The sequence below is a fragment of the Solea senegalensis genome, linkage group LG9 (genome assembly GCF_019176455.1).
Source record: "Solea senegalensis isolate Sse05_10M linkage group LG9, IFAPA_SoseM_1, whole genome shotgun sequence".
In the NCBI taxonomy this organism is placed as follows: Eukaryota; Metazoa; Chordata; class Actinopteri; order Pleuronectiformes; family Soleidae; genus Solea; species Solea senegalensis.
This window is the reverse complement of record NC_058029.1, coordinates 10,313,543-10,335,641: the sequence shown is the minus strand read 5'-3', so window position 1 is coordinate 10,335,641 and position 22,099 is coordinate 10,313,543. Positions and strand designations below refer to the sequence as shown.

Here is a 22,099-nt window from a genome sequence, read left to right as displayed (position 1 = left end):
TGTATTATGCATTCAGTGATCTTTTTGTGAATGTTCTCATATTTAATTGCTTAAACCTGCATGTATGTATGTAACCACACCTCTCTCATGCGAGTAAGAAGTTCTCTCTCACCATGAGCCTTCATTTATGTTAGGCAGTCTTTTCTCATTAATGTTTTTTTTATATATATATTGTTAATCATGTGTTCTACAGTATGTTGCACGCACGTCTGTCCACCACTGGAGTGGAATTCCCTGATATGTATACATATACAGTACATATACACATATACAGTACATATACACATATATATATATATATTTATATTACATGAAGCATTTTTTTAGAATGAGTTTTTCCTTAATTCTAGTCAAGGGTTAAGGACAGAGGATGTCTCATCTTGTACAGATGAAAAAATGCCCTATAAGGCATATATGGTGATAAAGATAGTAGATGGATGGACAGACAGATAGATCTCAATCATGAAACCTTTATACGTGCCAACATTATATCCAGCAAGAGCAGAGTTTTCTGGTACTGCTTTGACATCTAGAAGGGCTGGAGTAATATCAAAGTAACAGACTTGAGCTCATTTGGTGATGGTCTTATTTATGTATATTTATGATTTCTACATAAATTGGGTTAAATTCATTAATTGATTTCAGTAAGACCAACACATTAGTGAGAATGATCCACCAAGACTTTGTCAGCCACATATTCACACTGTCCTATGTAGTCGTGTGACCATAAGAATAATGGCCAATACTGACATCTGCTGATTACTGGAAGAGTTGCAGTCAAAGATATAGTTACAGTTATATAGTTATCGTTTTTGCTTTGTTCAAATCATTCAACAGTCTTGGTATACAGCCAGCAGTTAGTGCTTTTGCTTCTTTACGTCTGTCTTATCAACAATAGCAAACTAAGTCAATATTTCTTTATAGCAAACACACATATATATTTAATTAATGACCCTGTTACATCCTTAAAACAGATGTTTTTTTCCCATTTGTTGCATGTCTCTGTTATTTCATAAGAAGATATTTTGTAAAATGTAAACTTCATAATGATGTATTAATACACTGATAAAACAATTCATAATGTTACAAATGTATGGTAATTATTTGTAAAATGAGTGAAGGGAAGGTCTACAAACGTTAGTGAGCCTGATGTGTTGGTCGGAGACAGTCTAAATGACATGAGGCGGCAGAGCTTTAGAGGAAAACCACAGAGAAGCTTCATGGGTGTTGTGAAGGAGGACATGAGGACAGGACATGAAGGATGGAATGAGATGGAGGCGGATGATCCGCTGTGGTGACCACCTAAGGAAGCAGTCGAAAGAGGGAGAAGGTATGTAAAATTAACAGCTTTGACTGAAAACGGGACATTGTATGAGTTGTTAAATTACGCAAGAGTATCAGGGCCCACATGTAGAATTCCGATTTGGGTTCTCAAAATCCTGCCTTTAATCTCAGTTTTGACTTTAATCTTCTGTTAATCTCAGAATTCAGGCCATTTTTACTTTCTTTAAAAAACATTTTTGACACAGGGCCCTAATACTCTTCGGTAGCAAATAATATTCCACTGTCTGAAAAAAGGTGAAAGTCAATATATTGCAATGCATTTATTAAATCCTTTCTTTACAGCACAGTTTGAATACACGTGTTCGCTTTTCATTCTTCAGTTGGCTATGAAAGCACTATGACCTAAAAAGATAAAAGTATTAAGTTAGTAAAGTGAAGACACGAGTAACACTTGGACGGCACAAATGAACTTCCCACAGCAAATCAAACGAAAGTAAATGTAGACCTACAACATATGGTATATAAATGTATATGAATAGGATGTATGTCCTTTGATTTAAATATACGTTTTCAAATGTGAAATCGATCCACTGATCTTATACCAACATCTTCACAGGTGCATTAAAAATCTCACACATGTACTTGTAAGTGCTTAGAACCAGACTGCATGTGACAAACCACAGCTGTTTCTTCACCAAACAACTGTATAACATGGTTATCCTCAGCAGTTTTCCTTTAAGCTTTCAGTTTATAGAGGCAAAGCCAAATGCAGAATATGCCATTTCTAAGAAATGGTTGTGCTTCGAAAGTATTACTAGATATAAATTATTGCATTCCAATACTTGCGTATGACAAATATGAACAACAACGTTGGCTCTGTGTGCAGTCGAACTCACTGAGGCCCTTTACAGAATGTCTGTGTTGTCAGCATGGCCGCAGAAAACTATAAATAGAAGAACACTTAGTGCACAATAACTGATTAAAATTATGATATATTCAATGACAAAAGACACTTTGTATGTTTGTTTGTTTTTAAATGAATAAATATACATCACTTCTTTGTCCTTCCTCCAAAGAGGAGGAGACGTTATACTTGTTAACATGACTGAATCGTTATTTTGGTGGACCTTCTTTTGTATTCGACTGCAATGTTAGACAACCATGGATTATGTAGAGATGTACTACATGTATCTTTTGTAAATAATCATTATGACCTGTAATGTAACAGCACAAGTGTGAATGTGAAACTAATACAAATAGAAAATAAGTTATTTACACAGCCAAAGCAAATGAAACTCAAGAGAACAATTGTGCTGAGTTGCTTTGTAGCAGGTTCAGCTCAATGCTTCGCTGCACTCCAAGTAGAGTTGTAATGTATTAAAATACTTCATTACTGCAAAATGGAAACTTCATTAACACTCCTGTCTAAATCCACATCAGATCATCGTATCACGTGAGACATTTAAAATCAACCAATCCTCTACAACAAGAATTGTATATTGTCTTCTCCTGCATTTGGCAGTTCTAAATTGAATCCACCAGGTGTCGCCCTTCACTTATACACAAGTGTTAGAAGGAGTCGGCTGCCACGGGAGAGGAGCAGCCAGGCTCCATGTGTTTCAGGTGGCAGGAGTGGCAGAGGAGGTGGCCGTTCAGAGGGTAACAGCGGTGACCCTCCTCATCATTCAGCTCCATCTTACAATCCTAAACAAAACAAGCATAAGAGAGAGAGAGAACAGAGGTTAATAATGTTTGACCACTGGCACTGAATCACAAGAGGTTTATTATCAACATTGACAAAGAACTTAAAGCTGCAGCATGTAACTTTTGTTGACGTTGTTGTTATTCTGCCTCTGTTGGGTCGTCATGAACAGAAATGAGGAAACATTATTTGTATGCTGTGTCCTTCATCTGAAAATCTGACTGAGGGAGCGAGAAGCATTTATCCAACAAAAGGCTGAACATTACGAGTTCACTCCTGAAACTTTTTCGAGGGCACTGACTTCTTTGTGTCATACTCCAAACTGTTTGACATGAATCACTTCCTGTGTGCGTCACGGGAATGTTAGCAGGTGACACAAGATCTAGAGATGGTGATAATGAGGAAATACAGGGAGTCTCTTGTGGAGCTGACAGACTTAATCAATAACGTGAGAACACATTAGACCAGTGAAGTGTGGGCCTTGGCCCCCTGGTGGACCGTGACAGTACGGCAGGTGGGCTGTGAAATGCAATTAAATATAACTGAATATAGTTTTGAAATTTTAAGTTTTAAATTGCTGTAAAATATGTACATGTACATGTATACATATACACACACACATATATGTGTATATATATATATATACACATATATGTGTGTATATATATATATATATACATAAATATACACACATATATGTATACATACACACATATATACATACAGATTTCAAAGTTGACCCCCCGGCACGCTTAAGTTTGGGAATGGCTGCATTAGACAGCGGATTGAATGTGGCGAACATTTGTTTAATCTACGCACTTTCCCGTCATAAGTGAATCTCCAGCTGATCGAAAAGATTTTTTCATCTGCCTTTGGCTTTCAGTTTCAAAAGTAAATCTGTTTACAGAGAAAAGAAATCTGATGTGTTGATGCTCTATTTTGAACAAGTTAAAAATGTAACAACAGTGCACTGATTTTTATTTGCATGAAGTGGAAGAACAGCAGTCAATCAGCTTCTGGCAAAGAAAAGAAGAGGTACTTGAGTAAAATGATGAGATGATGACAGTGTCTCACACCTGCACTTCTCAGCAGTACGCAATTATCACCAAGACTATGATTAAGACTGGGAATATACTCATTATGATTACTCTTAATGAGCCATTCAGAGGATCTCCGGCTCAGAGCTGCTAAACACGCTTGTTTTCATTTTTCTTACAGCAAATCCAGACTTGTTTCTACCCACCTCACAGTGGTAGCATTCCACATGATAGTCTTTGTCCATGGATACAACACGGATGGTTTCGTCAGATCCCTGCAAAGAAATTCAGACAGAAGAAACGTAGCTGAAGCCAATCTTACCAGATGAGATTCAACGGTGTTGTTTTGTTCCAACTACTCAGTCTGACAACAGATCAGTAAAAAGCATGGACACGTTGATGTAAGCCAAGAGCTGGCTCCTCTAAATTACAATCATTACTTAAAGTGCAGACCCACTCAGCTACTGAATAATCAATAAAGTTTCATTATATTTTCTGTTGAAAGAAAGAAGAATCCTCATTGGAAATTCAACTGGTGTACAAAAATACAGACAAAATAGAGCCACGGGGAGTCAAAGACAGCAGACAATGACACAACATCGTTGACAACGAAGTACAGAGATCTTGGATCTTACATCTTAAGTGGGATTTTTCTTAGTTTTTTTTCCACATAGACCATCCAGGATCGCAGGGCAAACACACAGAGATGAACAACCATTCACGCACACACTCACACCGCACAGACAGATACGCAAAGCAGCAACCACACTACCACTGTGTGGCCCCTCCACATAGACCATTGTTTTTGTTTTGTTTTTAATATCCCAATATTAGCCTCAGAGGAAACTCCGCTCAACACACCCAATAGACACTCACACACAGACACAGATCACCTCTTCTCTAAATACCAGCTTCAATGCTTACTAAAGGGGGAGGCCAAGGGACATTCCAGCAAAGTCAACTCTAATTTTGGACATTTCTCTGTTTTTGCCAGCACTTCCTTTGTCTGTTTGTGTGTGTATATCCTACTTCTACCTGCTATGTTCCCATTCGTCCTTTTCACCACATCCAATCATTAGACATATTAGGTCTCACACTATTTTGACCTGTACTCTAATGGAAAATGTGACTGTGTTCATTTATTTGCTATGTGCACAACATGTCCATAAGCGAGTAAACAGAAGGAGCTAGGTTTTCGTCGGCTGGATTCCTGCCTGCTGAATGTCCACAGCTAAAGGTGACCTCCATATTAAATGACATTTCAATGTGAAAACACTAATCCTGATAGTGTATCTCTATCACTGCCTAGTCAAGTAAAAACGTCCATGACGATATTTTGCGGTCTATTTTACATATTGGTTAATTCTGGTGGAATGGCTAGCATTGTTGCCTCACAGCAAGAAGGTCGCTAGTTCAGAACCCGGTTAAACCAAGGGTCTTTCTGTGTTCTGTATCAGAGTCAGCTGTGTATATGTAAATGTATATAAATAAAAAGTATGACGATAAAAGTATTATTTACCAGATTTAGCTTACTGTGATAGCTGAGAAGTTCAAGTTCCGATCATGAACCTGAACCTAAACATCCACAGTTAGAATCCATCCATCCATCCATCCATCCATCCATCCAAGACATTTTACTGCAAGTTATTTTCTATCTCAATCTGCTAATGTAATGTTATCGTACTTCATACGGCTCATGTATAAAGCCATGACATTCCAAAAGTATAATAAATATTCAACTAACACATTCTGGAGCTGTAACAGGACATAATAATGTGTGCTGCCAGGAGCAAACTCTCACAAAATACATAATGCACTCACTGATGTGTGAAACTGATGAAACCGTGAGTGGTGTTATACTTATTATCTCAATATTAGTGTGCTACAGTAACCACTAACACAAATCATATAATCAGAAAAACAATACCAAAACAAACCCTAATCATAATTATATACATGTCTAAGGATATTTATGTATAAAAGTATCCTTTTTCAGGATGAAGGTATGGCAAAAACATAACAATATTGATATCTAAACACAGGCTAATGTTGTCTTACCTCTGAAGGCAGGATGGGCTGCTTACAGGCGGCACATTTAGGGGCCAGGACTCTGTGAGAGGGAGATGGAAGCAGATTGTTTGACCTGCACTCAAATGACTGAATTACACTGATTTGAGAAAATAAAGGTTACAGTCCATATTCAAGGTCCCTGCAAAAGTGATTTATCCTCCCCCTCCTTTTTCGCCTGACTGTGACTAGATTCAGATGCCAGGTTTGCAGATGTGCTGGCTTTCCCTCACACACGTGATTCCCCCTAATCCAAAAAACAACTAGGAAAACAAAAGGCTAAATGGATGCATTATTTCCACACACATGGCTGGCACCTGGATGTCCAAGGGAATAACAAAAGGCCTCTCAGTGTGGATGGGCAAAACTGTGGCTAAGAGTCAAACACACACAAACACTGTGTACACAAAAAGGTTTGTCTGATTTAATCAGCGTAGAGCACATGTGGGAGCTGCCAGATGGTGATCAGCCATGTGCTCAGCTGTGCAGTACAATATGTCCCATGAAGAGAGGAGAACAGCTGTAACTGTGGAGCTGCTTCAGGAGGCTGAGATACTCCAGGTGATTAATAATGCTGTTGATAATTAATATCCAAGCATTGTTTCCAAGAGTGACTAATAAAATAATCTATTTTCCTCACACACAAAACTTTGATTTCACACTCAGACATCAAAAGATCTGTATTTGCTCTTCGGAGAATGTTGAATTTAAATGAGAGGAGACGTAGCCACACTTCACATCTTTGACTGAGCATTCTGAACTCCCCTTTCATCCCTGACTACAGTTCTCATGTGTCTGCCACACGTGTCAGGGAGAAACTTGACCCGCCAGCCTGTGCGGACCTCCTCAACCCGGTGCTGCAGTGGCAGGAGAGTTAAGAGGCTGCACTGTGATTTAACTTTGGAATATGAAACCGAGACATTTTCGCCAGCGTCATGTTGAACTAATTTAACCCAGATAAATTCAGGTCGTGAACTTGTGTTATTTTGAACTACTTGGTAACAAGTAACACTCACCTGTGGTAGTCTTTGACACAGTAGATCTTATTTTCAGTGTCTACGGTGAAGGGCACTCCATCAAGGCTTTCATTACAGACAACGCAGCGGAAACAGCCCGGGTGGTAGGACTTCCCGAGGGCCTGCAGAATCTATAAAGAAAGAGATGAGTGTAGAATATCCGGAAATTAATACTCTATTTCACTCTGCGGCTACTCATTTCCTCAGTATTAGTATCATTTTTGCCTTAAGAGAAATATTTAAACACTGTCTGGAAACATGAAATTTTAGAATAAGCTTATGAAGAGCACTGAGTAATCACACATAAAAACTCAGTCTGAAAGAAACAGCATGCGAATTAGAGAGTGTGAAAAACAATTATCTGGCAGAACTGAAATCCAGGTAAATAAAAATTTTTTCTCTGATTTGATTCAGAAACTGATTTAGCAGCACAGTAAAAACTGAGACATCAACATCAAGAAGTCATGTCATAACATCCCCTAATGTGATCACATGCTTTATACGTTTGTGTGTGTGTGTATATATACTGTGTATACTTGTGTATACTGTGTATTTGTTACCACTTGTGGACCTTTTATGGCATAAACATTGAAAACCTGAGGAGGAACTTCATAAGTTTAAGGGTAAGATCTGAATTGAGGTTAGGTTGAGTTTAGGGTTAGACATTAACTTGTTATAGTTCTGTTCAAATCTGGGAGGGAGAGAGGGAGACAGACAGACAGAAATGCACATGCAGAATCAGTGCTTCCTCCTGAGTGTTTATCCAGATGTAGCTAGCGAAAGCTCCTTCAAGGTGATGTAACACAAAGTTTCTGCTGAGATCACCTGGCTCAGATCCCCCCAACACACATGTGCACACACACGGACACACAAGAACACACAACTGTAGAGATGAAGTAGACACATACCATGTCCATGATCAGATGTCCACAAGCGTTGCACTTGTCCGCAGACTGCTGGAAGCCAGAGTACTTCAACAGACGGAGAGAGAGAGAGAGAGAAAACGACAGTGAGGTCATTGGAATTTGGTTCTTCAATGGATGACTGAATCTCTGGCACTCTGTTCCAGACTAAGTACTAAACATCTCCACTGTGTCTTCCAGGCATTATGTGAAGGAGCACATGTGGCTTTGCATGAGTGGCTCCACTAAAATCCCTCAGAATCACGTAAAATAACCATTTGTACCTTCAGAGTGAATATCGAGTGTTTCCTTGATATTGATATTTAACTGATACAATATTTGAATATCTGACGGTTTGGCTTTATTATTTCTTGTTATGAGCAGCATCAGTGAGGAATGGGCACACTAACCAATGAGGCCGAAGCGCAGACATAATTAACAACACATGGCGGGAGCAGAGCAAATTTAATTTCAAAATTGTTTTTAATCTTAAATGAGTAACAGTAAGCTTTTGATGGAATGAAGATTAGATAAAGGTTTTATATAAAGAGGGCTACTGGGGTAAACACACATAAGGCAAATTATGGTATAAATAAACGGGTGATTTGGGTAATTACTTACAATAAAACAAACAGGAACACAATGTTCTCACATCGATGGCAAAATACGCAAAGATTCAGGAGTGCTTACTGAACGTGCTATGATTACACACTGGAAGTTTTCCACTCCTGCTAAGTAGTTAAACCATATTGCTTTAATGGGAATGACCTGCCAGCCCTTCACCCTATTAACTATAGAAAAGATGCTTCTCCAATGACTGACCCTCTTCCAGTCGCACCCAAGGGAGGAAAGTGATATGAATCATCTGCATTAGACGTTGGAAACTGGGTCACAGGGTAAAAATCTCTCACCTAAATTGTGTATTCAATATTAATGCTAATATAAAATATTGTGGGATGTGGAAGTACTAAACATTAATAACACCAATAATTGCAGTTTTTAAGTGACGCTTCCTTGTTAATCACAATTATAAAGACATTTGACACCACCATCAGCAGAGGTAAACTAAGTATTGATTGTGCATTGACCACTCACCAGGAAGTCTTCTTCACAGAAAACCTTTCCTCCGACATAGTAGAAAGCTTTCCCTCTGAGTCTTCGACCTGCGGAAACACACAAAATAAGTTCAATAAGTTCATTTTTTTGTAACTTTACTTGAGACAGGAAAAGGCAGCATCTTCATCAGGAAATCTCAAAAACTTGCTTGTGTTTTGTGATTATTAAGAGACAAGACTAGGGCAGGTCACAAGACGTGGACGTGTATATGTGGAAAATTTTTCAAAGCCATTGGTCCCAATCTTATAAAAATAAAATTACAGCACTAATGCAGACCGATGGTGATTAATTACACCCATTCAAAGACCATGGATCTTCTTGCAATATTCATTATATCCTGCTGAATCTGTGGAAGATAAATCAAATAAACATCTTTGGAGGGCTGGTGTCTTAATATGATATTGCTGGGACACAGCAGGACAAGGAATACATCTGGATCAAACACGTGAGGGGGGAAATGCTGATTAAATGCAATTACTGAACAGGTGCAACGTATTAAACACTCTGCTCTATTGGATTTCAAGGCAGCCACAGGCCTGGACCAACAACAACCCAATGCTTTTCTTCTCTGTTGCTCTCTGGTGTCTTTTCCACATGCGGGTTGTACTTCCTGCCCGTCTGTGTGCGTTAATCGTTCTACGGTCTGGATCTGGCTTCTGATGGCAACACACAGAGGCAGCAAATCTTCCCCACTCAATTCACTTAGCTATTCTTGCCCATGTCCCACAGGAAGAGGGAACATTCCTCACATTTTCTGAGTGGGGAGGTGAGGGAGGGGAAGGGGAAGGAGGGGGTTAACCTTGGTGAACAGGAGCCTTCTTTATCTCCCATCTCGTGCTCTGTTTATCACTTGTATCTTTCAGAATCACACATTTTAACCGCTAGAAAACACAGCCCAAGCTGTTCTGATTCATCATTGATCAAACTTAATTATTTTCCATCTAATTATGACGACAAAGAGCACAGTCAAATAGGTTGACTAGACAATGAATTGATGGACATCATTTGACTGTCTGAGGGGGCAAAAGGTGAATATGTAACCATTTTTTCTTTTAATTGAATATGGAAATAAAAACTACGGAAAGACAAAAACCCCATGATTCATTCTCATAAATAAATTCAAATAAATGGCACATTAAAGTTCTCTGAACCAGTTCTTCACAATTACATCATCTATTATAGAATAAAAAGGTGAGAGTGGAGAGAGAGAGATTGACAGGTGATTGGGGCAGTGATGCAGTCCGTTGTGGTGAAGAAGGAGCTGAGTCAAAAGGCAAACCTCTCAAATTACCATTCAGTCTATGTTCCAACCATCACCTATGGGCACAAACTGTATGTAGTGACAGAAAGAAGAAGACTGCTCCACAGGGTGCCTCACCCTAAGAGAGAGGGTGGGAAGCTTGGACATTCGGCAGAGGCTTGGAGTCGAGCCGCTGCTCTTCCGCATCAAGAGGAGTTAATGAATTAGTTCCGGTGTCTGGTCAGGAAGCCTCCTGGAGTCTCCCTGGGGAGGTGTTTTGGGCATGCCCAACCAACGAGAGACCCCGAGCAAGCCGAGGACACCCTGGAGAGATTATATCTCTCGGTTGGCCTTAGTGTCCCACCAGGAAAGCTGGTTGTGGTGACTGGGGATAGGAGTGTCTGGGCCTTGCTGCTGAGACTGCTGACTGGTGACCCGGACCGGGGAAGCGGTAGAAAACGTAGAATAAAAATGGTCAACCTGCAACCAAGACTTAGTCAAGACTCACATAATATTGTGATTAGCATGTGACATTGAACTGGCCTTCAACAGTGACTGACAGACAGTCATGGAACTGTGTCCACCCAGGAAAAAGGGAAGGATAAAGGGGATGAAAGTGGCATATGGACTACAGCGCTTCTTCACATTCCTTCACTGTCTTTTTTTTCCTCTTCATGTGTCAGAGAAGGAAAGCTCTGTGCAGCCTTTGCAGGAAGATAAGAGCTTAATTAAAGTCAGGAGCCAGGGCTGACTATTTGAAAAGCACCAGTACAAAGTGTGACTTTGCACTTTAATAAAAATGTAAAATACCTGAGCAACAGAACAAAACACATGCCATTTTAAAATTAAAACATTCTTTAAATTCCCCTATATAATCTCATTCGGGAAAATAAGCAGGTCACGGTGACCCTGCCATGACATCCATGAGTCTTAATACTGTTCTTCCTTTGAGTAAAGTGACACATTTCACCATAACAACCCACGTCTTTTCTTTGAAGTTCACATTTGTAGACTTTGCACTGAGATTAAGTCCCAGCTGAAGTAATCTGCTGCCATTCTAGATACACTCACCGGCCACTTCATTAGGTACAGTGTTCCAACTGCTTGTTCGTGCAAATATCTAACCAACCAAACACATGGTAGGATCGCAGTGGATTTAGGCGTATAGAAAATGTCAAGATGACCTGCTGAAGTTCAAACCAAACATCAGAATGGATTTTCACAAGCAACAATCTCTGGGGTTTACAGACAATGGTCTGAAAAGGAGAAAAAAAACACACAACACCCTGAAGCAGATGAACTATAGCAGCAGAAGACCACACTGGGTGTACCTAGTAACACTTCAGTATGTGTCATGTGTCTCTTATCAAGTAGCCGGTGTACATCGATGCATGTTTTTCTCTCTGTTGGTCATTCAGACCAGCATTTCTTTGACTATAAACAGCACCTGGGACATTTGGTCAAGGCTCTGACACGCTACCCACCAGATGTTAACATACCTGTGGATTCAGGACCAGTCAGATGTTTGTTTAAATTCTGCAAAGACAGTGGAGAAGCTGGTATTGAGAAAGCAGAAGCTGAGATGGGTGCTACTTATAACACATTACATTAAATGCATGCCCTGAAATTCATGTTACATACAAAGTGAAATTGGACCACTTTGTTAAAAGTCAATGTTTAACCTAGAAGGGCCCACCCCTCGAGGGAAGCCCCCCTGCAGCGAAGAACTGAATCCCAGACATGCAGCCTGAGCTCCTCTAACCTTCAGGAATGTTCCCTTGGCTTTCACCTTGGGGGGCAACTAGTGGAGTAAGAGCATGAAGGGGCTTCACAGTCAGATAGACTTGTTATGCAACTGAAGGAAAGGAAGATGAAGGGATGCCTTGTACAACATTTGACAGAATAAATGTGTTTACTGTGTAGGCAAATGTGTATGTAGCAGTGCTCCCACTGACTGATCTCGCTGCTCTGTACCCTACACCCCCAGCTGACATAACATCACCAGTGTCCTCCTGGAGCCGACCCACTGAGGGCCCCCTTGCCTGCATTCCTCCCAGGCTGAGATGCTTTTCCCTGAGCCCGCTCACAGCAAACACAACCCTTATGCCCTCACATGGAACAAAGTATGAGAGGTATGTGATGTGCAAACCCAACCACCCTGCTTTAGAAATCAATTTCACTCTGACCCTGTCGGACAACATCTCCTCCTCTCCATCTTTTCACATTAACAACACAGACACACACAAACACAAGAAGGAAGAGTAAAGACACAAAACAAAAAAGATCAGGTCAAAGGTGCTGCACGGTGACGGGTCCTAACAGAAGTCATCAACGTGCCACAAATACTCCACATAGCGACCATAAATGGAAAAGGCATTTTAATTGGTCAAAGTGAAGAATGCATTTTTCAGGTGTGATGTGTTTTACAGGCTGGACGTTACAGGTCAGTTATTCACCAGACAGCGCTGCCAGGGTGATGAAGCTCAGCTGAGGTCACTCATTGGTCAAGCAAAATGAATAAATAATAATATATAAATAATAAATTATTATAAATAATAATAAATAAATCTCCGTTGCTGATTGGTTCTTATCAGCAAAAGCTTGACTATCAGCTGTGAAGGAAAAGCTCCACTAACATTTACGATCAATTACACACAATTGTCAAAAAAATGTTTTCACCCAGACTTAGTTTGACCTTGTCGTAAATCTCACAACAGAAATCCCTGCTCTGACGTCTCATCATTGTCGCTTCTTGTTTGTTGTACTTTCTAAAACTACACACACGCCCAGTGTGAATGAATAATCACACGATGCACATTTTTAGGTGCGTTAATATGAACACTTGTCTGGACATTGATTGTTTTTATCTGCAAATGCCTATTTCATGTGAAAACTTAGTAGTATGGATGTAGCCTATTGTTGTAAAGAGGTTTTAATGTCCAGGTACTAGTTGCTGCAAAACATGCTTTTTTCATAAAGGATGTCACGCAATACATGCTCAATAGTGACACCCTTGTTTACAGATGATCTGTGGTTTTAAAGCTGCTCTATTTCTGCTTCAAAATATGTAGGATTTATCGTATGCATACTACATAGTGTATGATTTCATAATACATGTTAATGAATTGACAGAAAAATGAATTAGATCTGAAAAAAAAAAACTGTCTTGCTATGTTTGTCTTTGTGTGGGCCAGAGGAGTGACTGGCACACCCAGAAACCAAACACCAGCAGTAAAGGACAGTAATCCCTGAGTAATTGTGTGTTTCTGCTCAGGGCAGTGAATGACTGAAGAAGAGGACATCACTTCCATTCAAGAGAACAAGGTCTTTGGCAGCCTATTAGTCTGAAGGTGACATGAGCTTTACATGTGAATCGAGGGAGAACAGAAATGTGAATGTGTCTGAATGGACTAAGTGAAGACGTGTGGTGTGTGTGTGTGTACTTACTACAGGCACTGCAGGTGAAGCAGCTGTCATGATAGAGGCTACCCATTGCCTGGCAGGCCTGGTTTGCTCCATACACCGCCTTGTTACACTTAACACAGGCTCCTGCAACACAACGCAGAATATCACAGTCAGAAATGTTGCACATTTGTGTAATTAGAGATGTACTTAAACAATTAGGGCATTTCGTGGGATATAATACGATTTTAAGACAAAACTACAGTCACTTATGGAGGTTAATCATACTGTGAGGTCCAAAGTCTAAGGCCAGTGTCCTATTCACGTTTAAGTCTAGGTCTAGTTTATTATGTTACAGGATGAAGAAAGAAAATTGTGTTGCTGCTGATCCAGATTAAATCAAACATAAACAATGGATATGGACAAAAGAATCATAAGTCAGGAAACTGGTTTGCAGACTGTATCATTGAAAGGGGAAATATATCACTATTTGCTTATTTGACTTGGCTCAGTAAGCAAATGGGAAAACTGTTAATAGACTTTGATTCAAAAAAATTCACAGTGTTAACAACACAGACAAATCAGTGTCCCTTCATGGCAGGACATCAGTCTAATTAATGTTACTCGACTCGCTCATCCAAGCCAAAAACATTTGTAACAGACGTGAAGAGAAAATAAATATTTGAATAACATTAAAATAACAGCCCCAAACATTTAAAGGTAACTGCTACCAAAGAAAATCAGCTCGTACAAACAAATTACATAATTGCTCCTCTGACTCTGGAAAGCTCATGAGCAGCACAAGGTTTCCATGTGATCGATGTTCTCCTGACCCCTCTGTTCATCTCCATCTCTCCCTCTGAGTGAGCGCCGTACGATGAGGGGTGTTTAGAGAGGTGACACATGGATGATGAAGAGTGAGAAACCCAATCAATGCTGCCACTGATGGGGTGTCAGCTAGCTGTAAAATCAGTCGGACGTGGTGTGACGCAACATCAAATGAGAATTAAGTTAAACAGCAAATGAGGTGAAAACAGCTTTAATGCATGTCGAAAACAGGACCACGAGTTTCTCTTTTAGTGTGTGTGTGAGTTTTTATAGAAAAACTCCCTGGAGACTAAGTCTAGCTCAGCAGAAGAGCCCTGCCCTGGTCCTCCTAAAATACTGACAAAGAAACTTCTGTTTCCAGTTTACACAGCTCACACATCTTGCAGCTACGTCGCCCCCAAAAACACACACAGCTATATTTTTACAGTTGGTTATTCAATATACTGTACAGTAGGGCTATATATATATGTATAATTCAACTAAAGCCTCTCCTAATACCACAACAGAGGACACATCATTGGGGGCCCCAATGGTTGAAAAGATGATTTAGAGATAGTAGAGGGATATTATAGGAAAGCAAAAGAATGCAGGTCTTATGTAAGCCATTTTGTTTACATGAAAAAACAACAAAGTAGTCATGCTCTTAAACTGCTGAAATTAATTACAGTCTTTCTGCTTTTTTCTTTTTTTAAATATTTACAACAAAGAGTTCAGAGAACACATTCTCAGGTGAAGGGTACAGAACAGTATCATACAGTACAGTACTTTTGCAGGCTGACACCAGGTCACGGACATTTTTCCTTTAAATATTTATAGGTCTAATTTGTGAGCCCAAAAATGCAGTAAAGGTAATTTTCCCCTTCTCTTTTCCGGTTGGGCACCAAAAAGTCCTTGTTTCAGAAGAAACCTCCTCACAGGCTGGGCCACTGCAAACTTGCCTTTGGCCTATGTCCCGTATTCCAAAACAGTGTGATTATTCTGGGGCCTGACTTATGGCTGCAAGTGGGGGGAGGGGAAGCAAAACATGGAGCCAAAACTACACACCTCCTAACACCACCACCCCCATCCCACCAAACACTCACACACACACCTAAAGCTGCCAAAACCCCCAGATGAGGGCTGCTTGCAAAATGCCAGTATGCCACTGACAAACAATATTATTTCAGATTTGACTTTGACACTAACTGATATAAATACTGGGCAGAAGTATCAAGGTCTCATTCATAAACATGTACTGTGTAGTGAAATATTTGATACATGGATCCACTGCCAACTCACTTAGCTTAAAGGTCCAGTTTGTAACATTTAGGAGGGTTTAAAAGTTGGTAGAAAATGAATACACAGTAGTACCATTAACTATGTATGCAGAAGTGTATAATTGCTTTCAAATAAAACATTTTTGGTTTGTGTAGCTACACAATAAGACGTGTATGTGTACTGTAGGCAAGGGCATTGTTTTAAGGATCTTGTGCCACCGTGTTTGCTCGGCAGCCAATAGTGGTGTTTTATATTTTGATGCTGAAGCCTACTCAAACAAAAAAACAACATGCTTTCTGGAATACAAAGGCCACCGTAGTTCCACGACGTACTTGGAAAAGGGAGGGTGAGTTGAGGAGTACTCTATTTGTTGCAACATTTGGTCTCACCATTAGATGTCACTAATTCGGACTCACTGGAATTTTAAGATCTTTATGATAATAAAATTCTTATTTCTGGCAAATGGCCAAAACAGCCAGACATGACACTGCATAATAAATCAATCAAAAAAACTGTAGGGTATATATTTATAGTCAAACAGCCACTGATACATATATGGGATCACATTATCTCTATCTGTCTCTCTCCCTCTCTCTACACTTGCACGTGCACTTATTCGCAAGCCTCCAAAAGCCCGCCACAGTCAGAGCCAAGAGTCCCTGGGAAGAGTTAAGACACAGCTTTCCAATTCTCAGCCAGATGGGATAAATTAATCATCCATCTTAACACAACACTAAATGCTCTACTTTGTGTGTGTGTGTGTGTGTGTGTCCGGGGGGAGGGAAGCAGATCCCTGGGATGTCCCTCCACTTATCCTCTCTTGGATTGTCTATAAATCTCACATCCTCTCAGACTCTTGTGGCAAAGGACAAAGACACGTTCATGAACTTGCCCCTAAATCTCTCATTTTGCCTCCTCATCCATTCAGCTTTACCACAGGCACCTCTAAACTTGTCCCCCCCCAACATTTATCTTAAGACCCCATTTCTAAAATTCCTTGCTCGCTCACTTCAGACATTCCTCAGTGTTCCCTTGGTGCAGCCGTTTGGCAACTGACTCATTTTCCCAGAACCTCCGGCTGCATTTATGTCAGTCATATACTCAATGTACGGTCAGGATCTCTGATTGATCCAGGCCTTGTAAACACAGATCTCTGGATTAGCTAAACAGCACCATAGTACGAGCAAAGGAAAGGGACATTACAGTTAATTCTGATGCAGAGTTGTTGACTTTAACTTCTCTCAAATATAAAGGGGCTTTAGAAAACAATATGTGACAATACCCCCAAATGTGCTGAAACATTAGTAGAATGTGGCGTCTATTTCTATGCAGAACTATAATGACGCTTGGGTTTGTGAAGAAAGCTTGCCTACACTAGTTTTTTCTAGGACCAAAGCATGACTCAGAGGATGAGCCATGTTCTGGTGGGAAACTCCTCGCAGAAACCACGTGTGGGCTACATGGGAATGTGTGTGTGTGCGTGTGTGAGAAACGACATTCAATATTCAGTGGTACTTTAAAACCTACACTTCTAATGACTGCATACTGAGCTCCTCCACACATCTGTACTATTCACATTGCTGTGCTATTTATGAGCCTGGTTGTGACATGACATACTCCAGAACATCTTTCCTTACACACCAATATAAGCACATGGCAAACTGAGGAGGGCTGACAGTTACTGTCATGGTATTGCAGCAAGAAATTTCTCGTGTATGCATATGTTGGTGTGTGTGTGAGCGTGGAATGGGGATCCTTAGTAGCTTCAAATCTAATGTCACCCATCTCACAACTCGCTCCTCTGTTTTTCCCAAAGCAGGACATCCCTTTTTCATGAATGGCCTTGACTCCAAACTACCACAAACACACACTCAGGAGCATTCAGTATATTCTATCTCCATGTTGTGTTCCATTAATTTCCTAAGTTTCTGTGATGGAGGTAGGGCAGCTGAGGTACTACACGCACTATAATGAGCAAAGGCATTCTGCTGATGATGGGCAGCCATGATTATTTGTTTCTAATGAGCTGTGGTTGTTCATTATCGTTTTCTTTGTGCACATCACACGAACAAGCACAAATGGCATGCTCGCAAAATGTAATGAGAAATGTGCTTGTATAGGACATCGTTGGCAACAGAGCACTGTCTTGGCTGAAGTGATAAACTCATGTTGATAAGTTATTAAGCCATCAGCAGTAGTAAACCATTACATGTCTGGGAGGAGATAAGGGGGGTAACTTGTCTGTCTGTCTTTGCCAACACGTTTTACTCCTAAAAGGGTTTGCTGCAGCTGCCAACAGGGCAAGCAATCAAGTACTTAACATGTGACAAATTAAAAAAAAAAATATCTCTGTCTGCATTTCACGGTAGAAAACACCAACGTAATCTGCCCTAATAAGTTCAACTGTTTTATCAACAAAGACCGTTGAGAATCCCACCAAACAAAGAGATTAGATAACTGAGATAACTCTGAATGAGGCAGTAAAGATGAAAAAAAAATGATGACAAAGAACGACAGTGTTTGCATGTGTAAATATGAAATATTTGAGACAAGTGGATGTATGTTCTGAGCTGTGAGTGGGCAGTTATGTCTCTCAAAGAGCCTCACAGCAGTGGTCTAACTGACAGAAGCCTTCTTGTTGTTGGTGGTGGTGGTGGTGGGATAGAAAGTCTTACCAAAGTAGTCTGCCTTTGGAAGGGCGTCCATTTCTTTTTCCAGACGTTTAGTGAGAGTTTCCAATTTTATTTCAGCAGATGAAGGCCCCAGTTCAGCCGGTTGTGCAAGGAGAGATTGACAAGGAAGCTGGACAGACTTGGGAGAACACAGGTGGACTTCAGGTTCAGCACTGGTAGCCTGTCCATAGCTAGGTGTTTGGCTCTGACCTTGACCCTGGCTGCTGTTTTTGGAGGCATGACCATGGTTCAAAACAGCAGATGCCACCTGCACTTTTGGATGAGGTGTTTTAGACGGTGCTAGCTGGACAAGGGAAGCTGTTGCAGGACCATTATGGCTAGTGGGGGGTCTTAAAGTTGGAGAAGGTGGTGCATAATGGGCTGCAGGCTGTGTGGAGGGCTGCTGCTGCTCCTGGTTCCCATGGAAATCTGCTCCCCCTGTAAAGGCACTCAGAGGCAGGGCAGAGATGAGGTCTGGCTGGGTTGCTCCAGAAAGCTCTCCAGCAGCCCATCCTCTGGCTGAGGAGGGTGGACTCTGGTTCACAGAAGGAGCCGCTGCCTGATTCTGCTTTGGTGGGAGACTAGTGTTGATGGGGGGTGCAGGAATTAGCTGCTGCTGAGGGGCAGGGCAGCTCTCAGAGCCAGGTATCGATGAGGGAAACTGGTTCTCTCTGCACGGGGCCCAGACCGACGGCTGACTGACAGGGTGACGAGCATGTGTGGGCGCACAGAGAGGCGCGTTTCCTGGGCTGCTGGGGGGAGTAGGGGTGTTACGCTGGCAGGAATGTGGCTCTTTATTATCGTAACTGTTTCCGTAGCCATATGCCCTTTCTGCTGGGAGTTCCTGCTGAATGCCTGTGTGGTGTTTATGACCGTCAAACGGAGCATACTGACCCGCGGTTCCCGACACAGGACCGGAGAGTATCGGGGGCTTCGCCGCCGCTTCACCCGGCTGTCTGTAACTGTTGATGGGCGGCCTGTCTTTGGTGTAATACGCACCGCTATGACCGCCATTCATCTTAATAGCCTGGTGGTTCTTTGCCATCTCCTCTTGGTGTTTCTGCATGTGGATTTTAGTCATTTTAGAGGCAAAGACTTTCCGCGTCTCCTCAAAGTCCGGGTTGTTTCCTGCATCCCTCCTCGTGCGAAACAAGCCATCCCGTGATGCTTCATACATGTTCAGGTCCTCGATGAACTTACTCGCCTCCAGCCCCAAATCCTCATATTTATCCATTTTGGAGAAACTTTTTCCGCCTGCTCCAATAAAGTTAATAAAAAACAAAAGGCTAAAGCCAAGCTCAATCACAAAAGTCCTTAAAATTAGTAATAAAAGTTAGTTCCAGGGTGTGTTTAATAGCTTAACAGTCCAGCAGCACATCAAAGTCCAGACGAACTCTTCCCTCTGTTCCGTCCCTTAAACCGTCCGGGTGAATAAATAAAAGTTTAAAACTCCTTGGTGAAAGTGTCCATCCGTCCAGCTCAGCTCTGCCCCGGACAAGCCTGCGTCTAACTGGTTTTAAAAGTGAGCAGATCCTGGTTCCGACAGACCGGACGACCCCTCAAACTGACTGCCCTCCTCCTTCTTCTCCTCCTCCTCCTCCTCCTCCTCCCAACGGGGAACTTTCATTCACAACCCAAACAAGAATTTCTATCCACAAAAACTGTCTTCAAAGTTGTTCAAACTACTGATATTGTGTTTGCACTGACAGTTATTTGAGAAACGTAGTCCTACGTTGACGACCGGACCGTGGGACATCAGCAGCGCCGTGAGCGTCGCCGCGGAGTCGTACGTGGCCGCCGCCGGTGAAACAAACGTGGACCAGTTTGTTTTAAAGAGGCAGCGCTGAAATAAAATGAAAAGTGAGAGAACAGTTGAGAGCAGCAGCAGCAGCAGCAGCGATTAGCTCATTCATCCCACAGAAACTTTAAAAATAACCAACTCGGTTTAAAATAGCGGAACTTGGTATTCGTCCGCCTCCTCTGTTCCACACAAGAAGAAGAAGAGGAAGAAAAAGACCTTTACCTCATGTGTCAAAAATATCAGACCAGATTCACTGCTCTTTTGTTTGCCTCAGCAAAAACAACTGTATTATCCCTTTGTACCATAAAAATAAAAGTTAAATGAAGCAGTGTCGTGCATAGAAATTTCAGGGGCAAGGGGCTCAAGTGAACCCCCCCATGAAAAATCATAACACTGAGGCACATTTCCTCCATATCTCTTGCAGACCAACAAGCTGTTCCACTCCAGTCACCTTTAAACATTTTTTAAATTACCTAATCATGATAATATTCAGGCTGCATGGATTTATTTTGATTTTATGGCTATAGAACTTTCAAAAAATGTTCAATGGTTTAGAAATTACGGTGATGAGAAGCTGACGTCACAAACGTGTGACGCGCAACATACATACTCTCAACTACACCTTTAACAGGAAGAAATCTCCGACAGATCCAGACTCAAAGATGTACGGTCATTTGCCTCAACCTGTTGGGGTGAAAGGAAAAATGGGGGACATAGGAGAGGTAGGGGATCAGACCTTTATGGAACTTTTTTCGGCACAAAGAAAACCGTTAGATTTCCACAGTTGTGGTCACAAGCAGACTGGAATATAACTCTCACACACTCCAACATTATATTCCACCATCAATTTAGGGAAGTCTCTTACATATAATCAGTCAGTCAGTCATCATCTAACCGCTTTATCCTCCACCAGAGGGTCGCGGGGGGTGCTGTGCCAATCTCAGCTACATCGGGCGATAGGCAGGGTACACCCTGGACAGTTCGCCAGTCCATCGCAGGGCCACACACAGATAGAGACAAACAACCATTCACTCTCACACTCACTCCTATGGTCAATTTAGAGTGTCCAATTTACCTAATCATTGCATGTTTTTGGACTGTGGGAGGAAGCCGGAGAACCCGGAGAGAACCCACGCACACACGGGGAGAACATGCAAACTCCATGCAGAAAGGCCCTTGTTCCAACCGGGGCTCGAACCCGGGTCTTCTCGCTGCAAGGCAATAGTGCTAACCACTACACCACCGTGTGGCCCTCTTACATATAATCATCGGACATAATTAAATGACTTTTATATACATCAATACATCGCACTTAAGAAATTTTATCACTGTAGTAACGGTGGAGGAAATGATTAAAAACTGCCTCCTAAAACATCCACTTGTTCTTTATTGATGCAGTTGTGCCATTCAGAGGCAACACCTTGAAGATTTACCATCTCATAAAAAAGTATATAGGCTCTAGGCGGCAGTTTGTGCTGTAATAGATACACGTGGTTAACAGCGAAGAGTCATCCGTGTGTTTTATGTTTAGTAAACAGACGCCACATTATAGTCTTTCCTTAGAGGGAGAGGCTTAACCTGCCTCCATTCTACCTCACATTAATTATATTATTATATAGGTATTGGGCCATAGTAGAGAAAATAAAAACAAAAACAAAACAAGAGAACCCAATCATATGTAAAGTGACAGTATTCACAGCGAGGTTTATGAAATAATTAAGTCAGTATTGGAGGAAAACACGGAGCAGCATAAGAAAATGTGATGATAATTGGAT

The 22,099-nt window shown here is 41.3% G+C and overlaps 1 protein-coding gene across 1 annotated transcript; it reads right to left on the bottom strand.

The window, feature by feature from the left end:
* Positions 1 to 1,589: 1,589 nt before the first annotated feature.
* On the bottom strand, positions 1,590 to 20,395 carry LOC122774260 (LIM domain-containing protein 1). Its single transcript, XM_044033368.1, has 8 exons — positions 18,527 to 20,395; positions 13,812 to 13,913; positions 9,104 to 9,171; positions 8,015 to 8,077; positions 7,107 to 7,237; positions 6,082 to 6,133; positions 4,230 to 4,298; positions 1,590 to 2,988 (listed from the first exon to the last, which is right to left on the bottom strand). Exons 1-8 carry the CDS (start codon positions 19,755 to 19,757, stop codon positions 2,854 to 2,856), a joined length of 1,851 nt encoding a protein of 616 aa, XP_043889303.1. The 5' UTR covers positions 19,758 to 20,395; the 3' UTR covers positions 1,590 to 2,853.
* Positions 20,396 to 22,099: the final 1,704 nt, after the last annotated feature.

Excerpts from the sequence above, each read along its gene's own strand:
- LOC122774260 (XM_044033368.1), bottom strand. The coding sequence starts at position 19,757 with ATGGATAAATATGAGGATTTGGGGCTGGAGGCGAGTAAGTTCATCGAG. Across the intron at positions 13,914-18,526 it reads TCCAAAGGCAGACTACTTTG|GAGCCTGTGTTAAGTGTAAC; the intron begins GTAAGACTTTCT and ends GTTGTGTTGCAG. Across the intron at positions 4,299-6,081 it reads AGCCCATCCTGCCTTCAGAG|GGATCTGACGAAACCATCCG; the intron begins GTAAGACAACAT and ends ATTTCTTTGCAG.